Here is a 15,918-nt window from a genome sequence, read left to right on the forward strand (position 1 = left end):
GGCGGGGGCAGGCAGGAGGACTGTCTGTCCACTTGTCCTCACGGCCCTGACCTGATGACCTCTCCCTCTCCGCTGATTTCTTCATGTTAGTTCAACATTAACCCAGAGGGGACAGGACAGTCTCTCTCTCAGAGTCCCAGGAGCCGACACGCCATGGCGCACGTCCGAGGCCTGCGGCTGCCGGGCTGCCTGGCCCTGGCTGTCCTGTGTGGCCTTGTGCACGGCCAGCATGGTAAGAGGGGCTTGCGGGCTGGGACAGGCCGGAGGACTGGGCTGGGGTCTCCCGGCTCGACAGAGAACAAGGGCCAGCCCCTCGGTGGGTCCCAGCCCGGGGTGTCCGGGTGGGGGAAGGAGCCAGGAGCTCGGGGCTGGCCAGACAGTGGCCGCTTCTCTCTTCCAATGTGGGGAGTGGGCCGAGGCAGCCAGTGAAAGGAAGGGAGCTAGGGGGCTGCATTCAGCAGCCTTCTGGGTACTTCCGCCATCCCAGACACCCCCTCTCAGAAGCCGACGGGGCAGACTTGCCTCCTGCCCCCCCAGTGGCCAAGACAGCCTGGCTCCAGGGGCCGCTGTCCCCTGACCCCCCCCCACCCCCTGTCCCCGCAGTGTTCCTGGCCCCTCAGCAAGCGCAGTCGCTGCTCCGGCGGGTCCGGCGCGCCAACAGCGGCTTCCTGGAGGAGCTGCGCAAGGGCAACCTGGAGCGAGAGTGCGTGGAGGAGCAGTGCAGCTACGAGGAGGCCTTCGAGGCCCTGGAGTCCTCCAGTGACACGGTGAGCTGGCCGCTCGGAGCGGGGCCGCTGGCCCCCAGGGTGGGCCCAAATCTAGAGCCACAGGGAGGTGAATGAGGAACCCCCCGGCTGCTTCGCTGTGGAGAACTTAATTTCAACTCTGAGCCCCATTTCACGGGGCTGGCAAGATGGGTGGCCCCAGCTTTTCTCGGGGGTCCTACCCCTGGGCTGTGGCAGGGTCCCAGGGTCTGGTGTGGCTCCGTGACCTCAGAAGGCAGCCTCTCTCCTCAGTCTTTAGACATCTGTCTATACTGGGGCTCTCTGGAGCCATGCCTACCGGGTCTCCTCAGCCGCAGCCTTTCTGCTACTTCTGTGGCACCCTTGGGGGCTGGGACTCCGGGAGGCCACGAGCCCCAGGCTCAGCCTCAGTGTTCCCCGAGCTCTGTGCGGCCTTCCCCTTCCAGGGCGCTCTGCCAGGGCCCCACAACCCCCTTCTCCCATCTCCCCTCGCCCAAGAGCATCCCTGTTCAGTCTTGGTGAGTGTGTTAGGAGGACTCCCCTGTCCTCAAATACTCTTTTCCTTTTGGAGACAAAAGTAGGAAACTCTGCCACGAACCCGCCTAGAGCCTGTCCCCTGTGTGACCAGGGTAAAGGAAAGAGGAAAGTATGAGGAGAAGACACACATTTACAGAGCAAAACAAAGCAGGATCCTGCCAAAGTCTCACTCCCAGCCTTTGTTTTTCAGGATGTGTTCTGGGCCAAGTACATAGGTGAGCATTGGGAAGGGAGGCCTGGAGACCCCACTTAGAGAATGTTCTATCCCAGAGAATCTTCTGGGTGCGTCCAATCATCCATCCATCCACCCCGCTCCCTCCCTCCTTCCCTTTCTTCCTTCCATCAGTCTCTGTTTCTTTAATGTCATCCTACTCACCCTTGGCTCCAGCCCATCCTGCCCCTACCCCAATCCAAAAGGTGTTTCTGGGTCTCTTGCAGCTTGTGAGTCAGTGAGGAAGCCTCGGGAAAAGCTCGTTGCATGTCTGGAAGGTGAGCATGATGCGGGCTGTGGGGTGTGGGGTAGGGGGAAGCCTGGGAGACGCGGAGAGCAGGGCTGGGTCAGGAGTGTGGTCCAGCGGAGACGGTCTCTAGCGTCTGACATTGCCTTCTGTCCCTGAGGTCAAGGATGTGTAGTCAGTAAGATGATTAGTGTTGGAGGAACAACTGAATGAATGGATAATTAATTAATGTTTAAAGTCTCATTCTCGTTTGCTTGACCTGAGGCTCTGCCCACCCTTGTCAGAGCTTGGATGATGTCACTTTCCTTCTCTAAAACCTTCAGTGGCTCTCCATTACCCACAGAGTAAAGCACAGGCTTCTTAACCTGGTGAACTTGGCAGGTTTTGGCTTTGAGTTCCCCTTCTAGCCTTACCTCCCACTGCATGAAACATGAACCCAAACCCCCAGCCGCTCTGGCAGCAAGGACTTCTTTAAACGTGCCAAGGTGTTTCTACTTCCTGGCCCTTGCTCACATTATCACCTTCCTCTGGAGCAACCATCGCCACCTACTGAATGCTTCCCTCTCCTGCTGGGACTGGTGCAGGTGCCACCGCCTTCGGGAGCCTCCTCCCTCCTTCATGGTATCCTGAATAAACCTTTAGTGTGACAATGGGCTGCCACTGTGTGGAGCTCTTTAATCACTGTCCATACTTGTTAAATAACTTAACAAGCATTTCACTAAGCCCTTGCTATATACCAGGCACTGTGTCAGGTCCTGGGGATTTTAAGAGAATCAAATACAGTCCCTGCCTTCAAGGAGCTCACAATCTCATTGGAAAACAAAAATACAAAACATTAAAGTGATCGCTAGAAAAGTTCTGTTCATGGCACCAAGAGAACACAAGAGAAAGAGCGTCTGGTTTCCCAGCAGAATCAGAGATGGCTCCCCAGAAGTAGAGTTCTACCTGGCCTTGTGGGATGCAGCGATGAACAAACAGGAGTGCATTCCAGGCAGAAGAAACAGCATGTGCAAAGGCCCTGAGGCATGAGGAGCTAAGCTAATAGGGGCCGGCAGACCAGGGCCGGATTAAAAGGACCTTGTTCATGTTTTCATCCTGCTGCCCATGAGGAGCCACTGAACAGAAGCCCCATGAGGGCAGGGACCTCCCTTGACTGTGATTGTCTTATTCATCAATATGTCCTTAGTACCGGGCACAGTGCCTGTCACATGGTTGTCACATGGTGGGTACTCAGTATTTGGTAACTACTGTTTTTTTTTTTTTGAGACAGAGTCTCACTCTGCTGCCCAGGCAAAAGTGCCTGGGTGTCAGCCCAGCTCACAGCAACCTCAAACTCCTGGGCTCAAGCAATCCCCCTGCCTCAGCTTCCCGAGTAGCTGGGACTACAGGCATGCGTCACCATGCCCAGCTAATTATTTCTATATATTTTTTTAGCTGTCTATATCATTTCTTTCTATTTTTTAGTAGAGACAGGGTCTCGCTCTGGCTCAGGCTGGTCTCGAACTCCTGACCTCGAGTGATCCTCCCGCCTCAGCCTCCCAGAGTGCTAGGATTACAGGCGTGAGCCACCGCGCCTGGCCTGGTGACTACTATTAAATGGATTGGAGAACTGTTGGATGCAGGGGAGGTGCTGAGTAAGGGCAGATTAGGGTAGTGGACCAGAGAGAGCTTGGAGAGGTGGACAAACAGATCTCTGCTAGGGGAGAGGGGGACAAATCCTCAGGATCCAAAGCTGACCTGGCAGGGTCTCTGCAGGTAACTGTGCCGAGGGTCTGGGTATGAACTACCGAGGGCACATGAACTTTACCCGGTCAGGCATCGAGTGCCAGCTATGGCGGAGTCGCTACCCACATGATCCTGAGTGAGTAATGGGCAGGCCTGTCCCCAGGAGCTGGGAACAGGGAGCGGGGACACACTGGGAAGCACAGAGTTCTGCTGGGCACTTTCCTATTCCAGAATCAATTCCACCACCCATCCCGGGGCCGGCCTGCAGGAGAATTTCTGCCGCAACCCAGATGGCAGCCCCACAGGACCCTGGTGCTACACCACAGACCCCACGGTGCGGAGGGAGGAATGCAGCATCCCTGTCTGCGGTGAGCTGGGGCGATGACGCGGTCCGTGGCCAAGGCCCAGGGGCTTCATGGGGCCTGGCAGTCATTCAGAACACATTCGTGCCTGCTTGTCAGTGAAGTTGGGGGACCCGAGGGGTTGGCCACCAGCCTCCTCTGCCCCCTCCCTGGTCCTGACTTCTTTATGATCCAGGCTGTGGCTCGTTCCAAACATGCCTCCTTCCTGCTCGAGGTGCTCTTCCCTCCAGGAAGCCTTCCCTAGCCATTTCCGTCCCCACACCCTATTCTGCGCATCACAGAGCAAGCCGCGTGCAGCTCAGCCATGCGTGATTCTGTCACTGTTTCCCATGGTGTGTCAGGTAGCTGTGGCCACGATAATGCCGCAGAACAAACAATCAGCACATCTCCAGACATGCCACAGTCAGCATTTCCTTCTTCTGTAGTGAGGGTTGGTGGGGGCAGCTCTGTTGCACTCGCTGACCTGTCTGTGGGGCCAAGCAACGTGGGCTGGGCTTGCCTTGCCTGGGTGGTTCTGCTTCACACCACGGCCCTGGCTGAGCTTGGCTCCTTGCTGCACGTTGGGCCCAGGTCTGCTTTGGGGCTGAGGCTGAAAGGCAGCAATTGCCTGGGGAAGCTCTTCTCGTGGTGATGGCAGAAGCACACAAAAAGAAAATGAACAGAAATACACTATTTGTCTTAAGGCCTAAGCTCAGACCTGGCACAGTCCGTCTCGCCCACGTTCCACTGGCCAGAGCAAGTTCATGGTCAAGGCCAAAGTCAAGAGGTGAAATACACCTCAGCCTGTAAAATCACAAGGGATCCCACAAGGGATGTGGATACAGGTAGGGGTATGGAATTTGCACCAGTAATTCCGTCCACCAAACGTGGGTTGGTGTTCTTCATTCTCTAAGCATCCCTCTGGATCCATCGCTCAAACCTGGGACTGGTCTTATAGCAAGCTACCAGTCATCCTAACAAAACCAGCTACTTTCACCCCCGCTCTGTCCCCACCCCCTCCGTACACACCCCCTCCATACACACACACTGATGATAAACATGTTTCATGCTTGCAGAAATTGACCTATCAGGTTAGACATCCTTAGTGGATCCCAGCAATCTTTTTCCTGCTGTGCCCCTATAAAAACACAGAATCCTTCAAAAACTCTACACCGTCACTACCAATTGATTACAGATAGCCCAGGAGGCCAAACCTGGTTACTATCTCTGGTTTATTTTGTGCCAGACACTTGTGCTGTATATTTGGTTTAACCCTCTCAACAAGCCTGCAAGAATAGCATTAGGAACCCCGTTTAAGGGCAGGCAAACCGAAGCCCAGAGAGGGTAAGTGCCTCAAGGTCACACAGGCAGAAAGCAGCAAGACAGGGACTGAGGTCCTCACCCCTCTGCTCAGCGTGTGGTCCCACCCGCTCCGTTCCCTGCCTCCTCACCCCCAGGCCAAGAGCGCCTCACTGTAGAGATGACGCCACGCTCAGGAGGCTCCAGTCCAAATCTGTCACCTCCATGGGAGGAGTGCATCCCTGATCGGGGCCAGCAGTACCAGGGGCGCCTGGCAGTGACCACACATGGGTCCCCCTGCGTGGCCTGGGCCAGCGCAGAGGCCAAGGCCCTGAGCAAGGACCAGGACTTCAGCCCGGAGGTGCAGCTGGTGGAGAACTTCTGCCGAAACCCAGACAGAGATGAGGAGGGCGCGTGGTGCTATGTGGCTGGGAGGCCTGGCGACTTTGAGTACTGCGACCTCAACTACTGCGGTGAGCAGGCAGGGCAGGGGGCCTGAGATGCAGAGGACAAAGCCTAGGTGGAAATAAGGAACAGTCTTAGGTTTACCAGCTGAGTGCATTCATTACAGCCTTATAGTAACCAGGTGGTGGTAGGTCCTATGCCCATTTTACAGATAAGTAAACCGAGGGCCTGGGAGGTTGAGTTTCTTGGTAACCCAGGTGCATGTGCACTCTTAACCCTGTACCAAATGGCCTCGAGGCTGGCAAGGGAATTAGGGGGTCCAACGGGGTGGGTGAGGAATGGCCTGGCCCAGCCCCAGCCAGTGCCCGGGTCCCTCCAGAGGAGGCCGTGGACGACGAGGAGGCAGGAGTCAGGCTGGGTGAGGACACGGCCATCGAAGGGCGCACCACCAACATGGCATTCCAGACCTTCTTCGATGACAGGACCTTTGGCATCGGGGAGGCAGGTGAGGCGGTGGCATCCACGCACCTGGGGCCTCAGGGCTGGTGGCCGGAATGGGGATCGGCCTCTCATGGTCCGGCTTGCTCTGCAGACTGTGGGCTGCGGCCTCTGTTCGAGAAGAAGTTGGTGAAGGACAAAACAGAACAAGAACTTCTGGAGTCCTACATCGAGGGGCGCATCGTGGAGGGCTCGGACGCGGAGGTCGGCATCGCGCCCTGGTACGTCCCGGGGCTTTTTACTTCTAGGGCAGGTGGACAGGCAGCCTCCAGCTCCTAAACATCCTGCTTCCCCTCCCAGGCAGGTGATGCTTTTCCGGAAGAGTCCCCAGGAGCTGTTGTGCGGGGCCAGCCTCATCAGTGACCGTTGGGTCCTCACAGCTGCCCACTGCCTCCTGTACCCACCCTGGGACAAGAACTTCACCGAGAATGACCTTCTGGTGCGCATTGGCAAGCACTCCCGTACCAGGTACAGAACCGCTGGCCCACGGGTGTCTGGCGGGGGTCGCAGTTCTCCAGAGCGACCATGAGGGGCTCTCGTGGCCCTGGGCCATGTGGGATATGTCTGTACATCCCTCACAATATGACATCCCGGCAGTCCTTGCTGGAAAGTCCTCTTGGCCATGTCCTGACCGAGGCTTGGAGCTAGGGACAGAGAATAAATCCTGGTCTGCCTCTAGCTCCCGTGCCCGGGCTGTCTGACTCCAGAGCCCTGTGTGGCGGTAGGGCCAGGAAGAAGCTGCCAGGGGGCTGCCAAGGCGGGAGCCAGCCCTGTCCTCTCACTGGTGGCCCACTGGTCTCCTTGACTCCCACACCCGGAGAGCAGGCAGTTTGCTTCCTCAGGGAACTGGCTGCCCCTCTGCGGGTGGACCTACAGCTTCTCCACTCCTCTGCTGGGCTCTGCGCAGGTACGAGCGAAACGTTGAAAAGATCTCCATGCTGGAGAAGGTCTACATCCACCCCAGGTACAACTGGCGGGAGAACCTGGACAGGGACATCGCCCTGCTGAAGCTCAAGAAGCCCATCACCTTCAGCGACTACATTCACCCCGTGTGCCTGCCTGACAAGGAGACAGTAGCCAGGTGGGGCGGCCAGAGCGCCATCAGCTGGGGGCAGAGGCTGAGATCGGGGCCTGCCTCTGACACCAGGCGGCCTTGCAGAAGTCCCCTCCCCTTCTCCAGGCCTCAGTTTCTTGGAGTGAACCCCAACGTTCTCTCCAGCGTCGGTGTTTTAGATTTTGGTCGCTAAGGAATGGCGTTGGGGCTGGGGGCTCCTGTGGGGGCTGGTTCTCAGCAGGTCCTTCTCCCTTCCCCGAAGCTTGTTCCAGGCTGGATACAAAGGGCGGGTGACAGGCTGGGGCAACCTGAAGGAGAAGTGGACAAGCAGCATCGATGAGGTGCAGCCCTCGGTCCTGCAGGTGGTGAACCTGCCCATCGTGGAGCGGCCAGTGTGCAAGGCCTCCACCCGCATCCGCATCACCGACAACATGTTCTGTGCTGGTGAGTCTGCGCCGGGCAGGCCGAGGGAAAGGCAGGGACTGAGACGCGATACGAGTACAAGCCTGGGTTCAAGTGCTGGCTCTAGTTGCTTACAGGCCACGTGACGTTGGGCAAGTTGCCTGACCTCTTCTTGGTGGCTCAGTGTTTTCCTCTGTAAAATGGAGAAAAACCCTCTATCCCATAAGGTTATGCGAGAGCTAAATGAGATCGTGTATGTCACATGTTTGGCATGGTGCCAGTCACCAGTGACGTGTTCAGTATGTGTGATGGGAGGCTGTGGGTGAGGAAACGCCATCCATTCATTCATTCATTCATTCAGCCAGTCAGTCATTCAGGAAATGTTGTGTGCCCACCTAACGTGTTCCAGGCAGCATTCTAGGGCATAGACAACAGGGGCCCAAACAGACAATGCTTGTGTCCTCAGAGAGCTCCTTCCTAGAAGGAGGGAACATCAAACATCTAGACCATCATACCCTGATCAGTGCTAGGAAGGCAGACGAAGCAGAGGAAGGGAGAGACTGGGGAGGGCGAGTGACCGAGGAGGGCGAGTGAGGCGATCTACTGGGGTGGCTGGAGGAGGTTGGAAAAGGCCTTTCTGAGAAGATGGTGTTTGAGCAGAGACTGGGAGTGTGAGGGAAGGAGTGTCTGGGGAGCACACTGCAGGCTGTGGAGACAGCAGGTGCAAAGGCCCTGAGGCAGGAGCACGCTCCTCTGAGGAGCCCAGGGAGACCAGGGCGCTGGAGCTTTGTAAACACAGGAAGAGCAGCAGTGGACGACAAGGAGGCAGCGGGCGGGAGGAGGCAGAGGACAGGCACTTCCCTTAGGGCCTTGAAGGACTTTGGCTTTTATCAAGTGAGATGGAAGTTACTGGCAGTTTTGGGGCAGGTGAATAAATGATCTCACTTATTTGAAAAAAATTTAATGTAATTTCAGACTCACAAAAAAGTTGCAAAAATAATACAAGGAATTCCTATATACCGTCGTCTAGATTATCCCCCTCTTTTATGTGTGTGTGTGTGTGTTTATATACGTATGCACACTGTTTGAGAGCAAATTGCACATATGGTTCCTTTTTACTCATAAATACTTGAGTATTTTCAAAAAAACAAGGATGTTCTCTTACATAAACACAGTATAATTTTCTTTTTCTTTCTTTTTTTTTTTTTTTTTTAAGACAGAGTCTCACTCTGTCACCCTAGGTAGAGTGCAGTGGCATCATCACAGCTCACTGCAACCTCAAACTCCTTGGCTCAAGTGATCCTCCTGCCTCAGCCTCCTGAGTAGCTGGGACTATAGGCATACTCCACAATGCCTGGCTAATTTTTTCTATTTTTAGTAGAGATGGGATCTTGCTCTTGCTCAAGCTGGTTTTGAACTCCTAGGCTCAAGCAATTCTCCCCCCTCGGCCTCCCAGGGTGCTAGGATTACAGGTGTGAGCTACCACGCCCAGCCTGAATATAGTTTTAATTGGCATTTTTCTAATTGAAAATGAGGTTGAATGTAGAAAAAATTAGCCAAGCATGGTGGCGCATGCCTGTAGTCCCAGCTACTTGGGAGGCTGAGGCAGGAGGATTGCTTGAGCCCAGGAGTTTGAGGTTGCTGTGAGCTAGGCTGATGCCACAGCACTCTAGCCAGGGTGACAAAGTGCCTCAAAAAAAAAAAAAAAAATGAGGTTGAACGTCTTTTCATGTGATTAAGAACCATTTTTACATAATTTTTTGTGAATTGTCTCATTTTTTTGCCCACTTTTATCCCTTTCCCGTGAATTTTTAAGAGTTCTTCATATATTGATATTAGGACTTTGTGGTATACATTGCAAATATTTTCTTATAGTTTGTCAGTTTTTTTAACCTTATGTATAAATTTTGCCATGCACTTAAAAAAAATTTTACGTAGGCAAATTTGTCAGTCTTTTATTTTATTGACTCTTGATTTTTGAATCAGTTAGAAAAATCTTTCCTTATACACAGGTCATCAAGGTATTCATTCATATTTTCTCCTAGTACTTGGTTTCATTTTTCTGCACTTAAATCCTTGACTCATATGAATGAAGTTTATTCTTATGTTTGATATGAGGCATAGATCTAATTTATCTTATTCCAAATGGCTAACCAGCTTCTCTACACCATTTATTAAAAATTCTGTTTGCCCCAGTGATTCGAGATGTCACCTTTATCACATTCTAGGTTTCTATGTGTGCTTGAGTGTTTCTGGACATTCTATTTGTTTTTCCTGGTCTGTTGTCTCTTGGTGCACAGCACACACTATTTTAATTATAAAGGCTTTAGAGTACATATCTGGTAGGGATGGTCTTCTCTCTCAATTCTTTTTTTCGGGTATTTTCCTGGCAATTCTTGCATGTTTGTTTTTCCATATGAACTTTAGTATCAACTTGTCCAGCTCCATAAAAAGCTTGGTGGTATTTTTATTGAGATTATGATATATTTATAAATTAACAGAGAGAAACGACATATTTTTGATGATGAATCATTCTATCCAAGGATAAGAAATGTCTTTGCATATGTTGTATTCTTTTTTTCTGAGACAGGGTCTTGCTCTGTCACCCCAGCTAGAGTGCAGTGGTGTGATCACAGCTCACTGCAACCTCAAATTCCTGGGCTCAAGTGATCCTCTTGCTTCAGCCTCTTGAGTAGCTGGGACTACAGGCATGCACCACCACACCCTGCTAATTTTTCTATTTTTGTAGAGACAAGGTCTTACTCTTGCTTAGGCTGGTCTTGAACTACTGACCTCAAGCAATCTTCCTGCCTTGGCCTCCCAAGGTGCTAGGATTACAGGCATGAACCACTGTGGCCGGCCTATTATATTTTTCTGGCGTGCTGCAATGTATTCTCTTATAATTTTTCTTATAATTTCTTATGATTTCTCTTATAATTTCTTATAATTTTTCTCCTTGTGATTTCTTTCCTGTTTTTCTTTAGTAAATTAGCTAGTGGTTTGCCAGTTTTGCCAAAACAAATACCTAGGAATTTGACTAATGAGGCCTATTATTTTTCTATTCTGTGCCTCATTAATTTCTCGCTTTTATCTTTTTAAAAGTTCTCTCATCTTTTCTTCTGGTTTATTTTGCCATTCTCTTTCTAGCTTTTGTGTGTGTGTGTGTGTGTGTGTGTGTGTGTGAGAGAGACAGAGAGAGAGAGAGAGAGAGACAAGTTCTCACTCTGTTGCCAGGCGACAGTGGCGTCATCATAACTCACAGCAACCTCAAATTCCTGGGGTCAAGCGATCCTCCTGCCTCAGCCTCCCAAGTAGCTGGGACTACAGGCATGCACCACCATGCCCAGCTAATTTTTCTATTTTTCATAGAGACCAGGTCTCACTAGGTTGTTCAGGCTAGTCTTGAGTTCCTGGGTTTAAGTGATCATCCTGACTTGGCTTCCCAAAGTGCTGGGATTACAGGTGTGAGCCACCACGCTCAGCCTCTTTCTAGCTTTTTGAGCTGACAGTTTGGTCTATTTATTTTTGATCTTTCATATTTATTGAATAGAGCTATGCATTTTTCTCTGTTCACAGAAAACACTGTGGAGAGTTTTTATTATCACTATTTTTAAGAAATTCTGCAATTTGTTTCCCTTTCTCTTTCCCCTTTCATTTAAGAGTTAATAGATGGTTTTTAAGTGTTAGGATGGTAGGGCCCTTTTGTATTTTAATTTTGTTAATAGTTTTGACTTTTGCTGCAATGCGATCAAAGTGTGCTGTCTGTAATATTTCCACTTTATGGAGCTGACTTTTTGAAAGCATGCTGTTTCAGTTTCTATGAATGTTACATGTGTGCTTGAGGTGTGTTCTCTATCATCATGTGTAAAGTTTGATATCCATAAACGTACCTTATTACTTCTCATTTAGGTCATTTATATCCTTATTTAAGTTCACTTAATCTGTCTTGTATTGAGTTTCGTGTTAAAATCTATTATTAATGTGTTTCTATCTGCCTCCTTGCGTCTCTTGCAGTTTTTTATTTTATACATGTGGTTGCTTTGTTATTTGGTGCAGATATTTATAACTTATTTATTCATTATTAATTTTGGCTTTTAGCATTAAAAGTGTCCTTGTTTACATTATCTTCAATTTCAGAAGTACTATCCCTGTTCTCTGTTTCCAGTTGCCTGATATATCTTTGCCCATCCTTTTAATTTAATTTTAGCTTCTATGAATCACTTTGTTTTTGGTATATCTCTTATATATAGCATAGATTGGTCGTGCTTTGTGAGCCAAACTAAAACTCTTGTCCTTTTTAAATAGGTGAGTTAAACCCCTTCATATTGATATGATTGATAGAATTTTCTCTCATTATTTTGTAATTATTGTGTATATTATATTTGCCATATTTTTTTCCCCTATGTGGTCTTTTCTTTGCTTTTAAAGAAATTTACATAGGAAGGTTTGATTTTATTCTCGTTATCTTTGGGCTTACACCTTTTTGAAATGCTCTTCATTCCTTTCTTGTTTTTCTATATAAACTTTCATTATACCTTTGAATTCCCACCTATTATTGGCTATCCAAAAATCAGTGAGCTTATTTTACTTTCCTTTTTCTCTTTTCCTCTCATATTTTTAGTTACATTATTTCTACTTGTCTGAACAGTTATCCAGTCCTTTTACTGAAGTGATACCATTCACTTCAAGGTTAGATGAAGCTTGTCTACTACTAGATTTTTCAAGGGTCATGGGTGTAGAATTTCCTGAGTTGTTATATGTTTATAACTGTTTTTCTACAGCCTTGACAGGCTAAAGATCAGATTAGTTGGATATCAAATCCCGTGGTTCACATTTTCTTTCCCTGAACTTTGAAAAGTATAAACTAAAAAAATTTTCCAAAAAATTAAAACATTTTTATTGCTTGCTTTAGTTGTTGATTTTGAAAAGTCTGATGCCAGCATAATTGTTTTGCTCTTGTAGAGTAATTGGTCTTTTTGCTTGGGGGCCTTGCGGATGTTTTCTTCATCTTTGAAGCCTCAGTTTTTTTAGGATATGTTTCAGAAGTGACTGTTTCAGGTCAATTTTGCCAGGTACCCAGTGGGTCCTTTCAATATGTGCATTCAAGTTGCCTGTTAATTTTGAGACAATTTCTTGGATTATATTCTAAATATTAGGTCTGTCCCATTGTTTTATTTTTCTTCTTTAAGGACTCACATTTCTTCTTTGGCCTGAGTTTATTTCAACCACTTCTGCTTTTCATTTCTTTCCATTGTTTTTGTCCATTTATTTTTAATTTTTGAATTTCTGACTTGGTGTTTTTTTATATCCACAATTTTTCTTGAGAGTATTTAATTCACTTACAGTTTTCTTCTGTTTTGTGGTTGTTTCAGGGAAGAATTTTATTTGCTGAGATCTTTTTATTCTTATTTTCAGTTTTCTTACAGTATCTTTGAATGGACCTATTCAGTTCTCATCTATTTGTTTTGTAGATTGAGGTTACTTACAAGATTCCTGATTTGATTGCACCTGCGGCTTTTATTAGTAGATAAAATTTTTCCATTCTCAGCCTCACAAAAGTTTTGGTGTTAGATACACAATTAATTTGGAGTTTGGTTGTTCTCTGTATTCTAGTTATGTTGAAGGTGTGGTTTTTTGTGTAGGTTTTGCCATTGTCCATGTTGTTCTATATCGTTTGTGGAGGAAGTATGGGGAGATTTGGATAACAGCAACTACCATTGCCCTCAGCAGACCTGTAGGTCTTACTTTTTATTTAAAAAAAAAAAAAAAGTTTGTTTTTTTTTTGTCTAACTTACTTTTGAAAAACATCATCCTGCCTGTTGGCTGGAGAATGGATTGTAGGTGGGCGAAGTAGAATTAGGGAAACTAGTGATTCAGGGGAGGGGTGTCTATGACTTGGGCAGAGGGAGAAGTGCTGAGAGGTGGTTGGATCTGGGATACATGTTGAAGGTAGAGCTGACAAGCTTTGCTAACAGACTGGATGTGTGGGGTGAGGATGACCAGAGGGGTCAAGAAGGCGCTGGCCAGCTGTCCCTTGCAGGGGAGCAGCTGGACTATGAGCCTTGCTCCTGAGCACTGCTGTTCTCTCTCAAGGTTACAAGCCAGAGGAAGGCAAACGAGGGGATGCTTGTGAAGGTGACAGTGGGGGACCCTTTGTCATGAAGGTAAGCTCCTCCAAAGGCCAGGCCCTGGTGGGTAGGTCTCCCAGGGGTCGGGAGAGTTGGGCGAGGAGGAACTCTGGTGTTCAGAAACAGTTGCCTTGAACTTAACTCTATTGGAAATCCAATCTTTCTTCCTCAGAGCCCCTTTAACAACAGATGGTATCAAATAGGCATTGTCTCATGGGGTGAAGGCTGTGACCGGGATGGGAAATATGGCTTCTACACACACGTGTTCCGCCTAAAGAAGTGGATACAGAAGGTCATTGATCGGTTTGGAGGTTAGAAGGCCACTCACATTCTGGTCTCCTCACTGTAAAATCACAGTAACTAATCCAGTGGAAGAATTATTTTTGTGGTTTGTTTCTAGAACTACAGTTCCCAATAAAAGTCACACTTTTCTCAATGATCCTCAGTGCTCCCAGTGCTATTCGTGGGCAGCTCTCTGGACTGGGCTCAGGACGAACCAGTAATACTGCTGGATAAACAGGATTTAAGAAACCACCACTTTGAGAACAGGCCAGATGGTGGGGAGGGGAAAAAAAAAAAAAAAAAAGAAGAGGAGAGCCAGGTGGGAAGGTGAGAAGGGAGATGGCAGGTTGAATTTATGAGCATTTAAATGTTTCACACTCAGGGCTCTAATGGATTATCTCATTTAATCCTCACAAGAGGTAGGTAAGTAAACAGATTTGGAGCAGTACCTTGTCCAAGGTCATACAGCTAAGAAAGGTCAAAGTGGGGCTTGAAACATAGAAGATAGAGTGAGGCCTGTGCTTTCAGTGGCTTTGCTGTAAGGGCCATAAAGAGCTTGTTCTGGGATGGGAGAAGAGGCAGAATAGGGGTAGTGAGGGGTGACTAGATACATCTTTCTCTTTACCTCAAACTTTCCTGGCGAGTCCCTGTATCCTTCCTCATGTCATTAAAATGTCAGACCTATGCCCCCAAAAGGCTCAGTATTTAAATGCCTTCATTTGCAAGTATTGTGGAATACAGTGGCTAGGAGCATAGGTCCTGGCGTCAGACTGTCTGGGTTCATATTCTGGCTCTCACCTCAAAAGAAGTAACTACGGTGGAGTCACCTGGCCTCCTTGAGTCTGTTTCCTTTACTGCCATTCTTTGGGATCCATGGGGATTGGTCCCAGGACCCCCCATGGATTCCAAACTCCACATATGCCTAAACCCCTTATATAAAATGGCATAATATATGTAAACAATCTACATACATCCTCCCCATATACTTTAAATCATCTCTAGATTTCTTGTAACGCCTAATACAGTGTAAATGCTGTGTAAATAGTTGTTATACTGTATTGCTTTTATTTGTATATTTTCTTTCTTTTTTTTTTTTTTTTTGAGACAGAGTCTCACTTTGTTGCCCAGGCTAGAGTGAGTGCCGTGGCGTCAGCCTAGCTCACAGCAACCTCAAACTCCTGGGCTTAAGCGATCCTACTGCCTCAGCCTCCCCAGTAGCTGGGACTACAGGCATGTGCCACCATGCCCGGCTAATTTTTTTTCTATATATATTTTTAGTTGTCCAGATAATTTTTATTTCTATTTTTAGTAGAGACGAGGTCTTGCTCAGGCTGGTCTCGAACTCTTGACCTTGAGCGATCCACCCGCCTCGGGTTCCCAGAGTGCTAGGATTACAGGCGTGAGCCACCGCGCCCGGCCTATTTGTATATTTTCATTGCTGTATTTTTTTTTTATTGTTCTCGCTCCCCCATTTCCAACCTACAGATGGTTGAATCTGTAATGCAGAACCCACAGATATGAAGGACCAACTGTATATTAAAAGACGTGCATGACATTACTTACCTCGCCAGGTTATGAGGATTAAGGGTGAGAACTGACACAGTGTACTCAGCACAGTGTCTAGGACCCGGGCAAGCTCTCCATAAATGGCTGCCGCCTGTGTTCTCACTAACGCCTGCCGACTGGCTGGGCATCCAGCCTGGCTGCTCCAAGTCGCTCTGCCAGTGACCTCCTCCCTCCTCTGGCCCCTGCAAATAGCCTATGAGTGGGGTTGTTGCTTCCTGGAATTTTCCCTCACACAGCAGTTATCAGACTGGAGCAATTCGTTTTTCCAAGAAATGATACCTCGAGGGTATATAAGTGGATTCATAATTTGGACAAATTTAAACATTATGAGTCACAGAACTTCAACGATGCCCTTTCATAGCACATTCTTCAAGGTTATTGTTGGCAGAAGTCACTGGTGGGGGATGGAGCATGGGTGTGTTGAGACGTCTCGCGTTCTGTCCTCTCATTCTTTGGTCCTGACTGGGAAACAGGGCGAAA

General features: G+C 48.6%; 1 protein-coding gene across 1 annotated transcript; it reads left to right on the forward strand.

Annotated features, from left to right (window-relative positions):
• The first annotated feature begins 88 nt into the window (after positions 1–88).
• F2 (coagulation factor II, thrombin) lies at positions 89–14,029 on the forward strand. The gene is made up of 14 exons (XM_045557961.1): positions 89–232; positions 604–767; positions 1,471–1,495; positions 1,719–1,769; positions 3,494–3,599; positions 3,695–3,831; positions 5,262–5,576; positions 5,888–6,013; positions 6,101–6,227; positions 6,307–6,474; positions 6,914–7,087; positions 7,323–7,504; positions 13,556–13,626; positions 13,763–14,029. The coding sequence occupies exons 1-14, from the start codon at positions 154–156 to the stop codon at positions 13,904–13,906; spliced, it is 1,869 nt and encodes a 622-aa protein (XP_045413917.1). The 5' UTR covers positions 89–153; the 3' UTR covers positions 13,907–14,029.
• The last annotated feature ends 1,889 nt before the right edge of the window (positions 14,030–15,918 follow it).

Source organism: Lemur catta, chromosome 7 (genome assembly GCF_020740605.2).
Source record: "Lemur catta isolate mLemCat1 chromosome 7, mLemCat1.pri, whole genome shotgun sequence".
Taxonomy (NCBI): domain Eukaryota; kingdom Metazoa; phylum Chordata; class Mammalia; order Primates; family Lemuridae; genus Lemur; species Lemur catta.